This window comes from Leptonychotes weddellii, unplaced genomic scaffold (assembly GCF_054177405.1).
Source record: "Leptonychotes weddellii isolate Sample4059 unplaced genomic scaffold, ASM5417740v2 HiC_scaffold_25748, whole genome shotgun sequence".
Lineage (NCBI taxonomy): Eukaryota > Metazoa > Chordata > Mammalia > Carnivora > Phocidae > Leptonychotes > Leptonychotes weddellii.
The window spans coordinates 1-2,064 of NW_027849371.1; the positions used below are offsets into that span (position 1 = coordinate 1).

Below are 2,064 nucleotides of genomic sequence, written 5' to 3' on the forward strand. Positions count from 1 at the left end.
ACAGGAGAGGCGGAAAGAGCAGCTGAGGCGCGAGGAGCAGCGCTTGGAGCAAGAGCTGAGGCGCGAGCAGGAAGAGAGACGCGAGCAGCAGCTGAGGCGCGAGCAGGAGAGACGCGAGGAGCAGCGCTTGGAGCAAGAGCTGAGGCGCGAGCAGGAAGAGAGACGCGAGCAGCAGCTGAGGCGCGAGCAGGAGCAGACACGCGAGCAGCAGCTGAGGCGCGAGGAGCAGCGCTTGGAGCAAGAGCTGAGGCGCGAGCAGGAAGAGAGATTCGAGCAGCAGCTGAGGCGCGAGCAGGAGAGACGCGAGCAGCTGAGGGGCGAGGAGCCGCGCTTGGAACAGGAGAGACGGAAAGAGCAGCTGAGGCGCGAGGAGCAGCGCTTGGAGCAAGAGCTGAGACGCGAGCAGGAAGAGAGACGCGAACAGCGGCTGAGGCGCGAGCAGGAGGAGAGACGCGAGCAGCTGAGGGGGGAGGAGCCCCGCTTGGAACAGGAGAGACGGAAAGAGCAACTCAGGCGCGAGGAGCAGCTGGCTGAGGAGGAGGTGGAACAGGAAGAGGCCCGTGATCGGCGCAAGAGCCGCACCCCAAGGTGGCAGTGGCAGCTCGAAAATGAGGCAGAAGCTCGTCAGAGGAAAGTCTACTCCAGGCCCCGCAGGCAGGAGCTGAGGCACTGCCAGGAGCAGGAGGTGGAGAAGAGGCGGCGCCAGGAGCGCGAGCGGCAACTCCGGGAGCAGGAGGAGGACCGCCAATGGCAGCGCGGGTTCCGGCCCCTCCGGGAGGAGCGCGAACGACGGCTGCATCGGGAAGAGCAAGCACGCTTGCAGAGGGAGGAGGAAGAGCGGCACCGCGACTTCAAATGGCAGTGGCAGGCGGAGGAAGAGAGCGAGAGGCGCCGCCATAGGCTGTCGGCCACGCCCGCATTGCAGGAGCTGCGGGAGAGACAGCTAAGAACGGAGGAGCGGCAGGAGCGGGAACTGTTCCGTGAGGAGGAGCTGCAGCGCCGCCAGCAACTCGAGAGGGGGCAGGAGCAGCAGGTCCGTGAAGAAAAGCAGCTCCAGTTGGAGGAGAGCTTCCAAGAGGATCGGGAGAGGAAGCTACGCCAGGAAGAGAAGAGCCGCGAACAAAAATGGAGGTGGCAACCAGAGGAGGAAAGCCAGAGACGCCGCCACTCTCGTTCAGCCAAGCCAGCTGAACGAGAGCAGCTGAGGGAAAGAGAGCAGCTGCAGGGGGAGGAAGGCGAGAAGAGGCGGCGCCAGGAGCCGGAGAGACAATATCGCGAGGAAGAGCAGCTGCAGCGGGAGGAAGAGCAGCTGCAGAGAGAGGAACGCGAGAAGAGGCGGCGCCAGGAGCAGGAGAGACAATATCGCGAGGAAGAGCAGCTGCAGCGGGAGAGGAGGCGCGAGCAGCGCGACAGGCAGTATCTGGAGGAGGAAGAGCTGCAGCGCCTGGACAGGAAGCGGCAATTCCACGATGAGGATCAGCGCCGTGATCTGAAATGGCAGTGGCAACCAGAAAAAGAAAATGAAGTTCGTAATCACAGGGTATACTCCAAACGCAGAGAGAATGAAGAAAAGATCCGGCAATTGGAAGATTCCCAGGTTCGAGAGAGACCATTCCAGCAGGATCGGTGGCCCCTACAGGATGAACAGAAAGAGGAGAGAGCGCGAGAAAAAGAAAGGACCTGGCAGCAGCGCGACAGGCAATTCCCAGCTGAAGAACTGCTGAAGCGAGAGGAGCAAAAGGAAGCCAACAGGCGGGACAGGAAGTTCCGCGAGGAAGAACAGCTCCTGCAGGAAAGGGAGGAACAGCTGCGTCGCCAGAAGCGCGACAGAAAGTTCCGAGAGGAAGAACAGCTCCTGCAGGAAAGAGAAGAACAGCTGCGCCGCCTGGAGCGCGACAGGAAGTTCCACGAGGAGGAGCAGCTCCTACAGGAAAGGGAAGAACAGCTGCGCCGCCAGGAGCGCGACAGAAAGTTCCGAGAGGAAGAACAGCTCCTGCAGGAAAGGGAAGAACAGCTGCGCCGCCAGGAGCGCGACAGGAAGTTCCGCGAGGAGGAGCAGCTCCT

The 2,064-nt window shown here is 62.3% G+C and overlaps 1 protein-coding gene across 1 annotated transcript; it reads left to right on the plus strand.

Annotated features, from left to right (window-relative positions):
• Nucleotides 1-7: 7 nt before the first annotated feature.
• On the plus strand, nucleotides 8-2,058 carry LOC145718931 (uncharacterized; the record flags this gene model as incomplete). The annotated part of the gene is made up of 1 exon (XM_081810432.1): nucleotides 8-2,058. A coding segment is annotated over one exon (2,051 nt), but the record flags the coding sequence as incomplete, so codon positions are not given.
• Nucleotides 2,059-2,064: the final 6 nt, after the last annotated feature.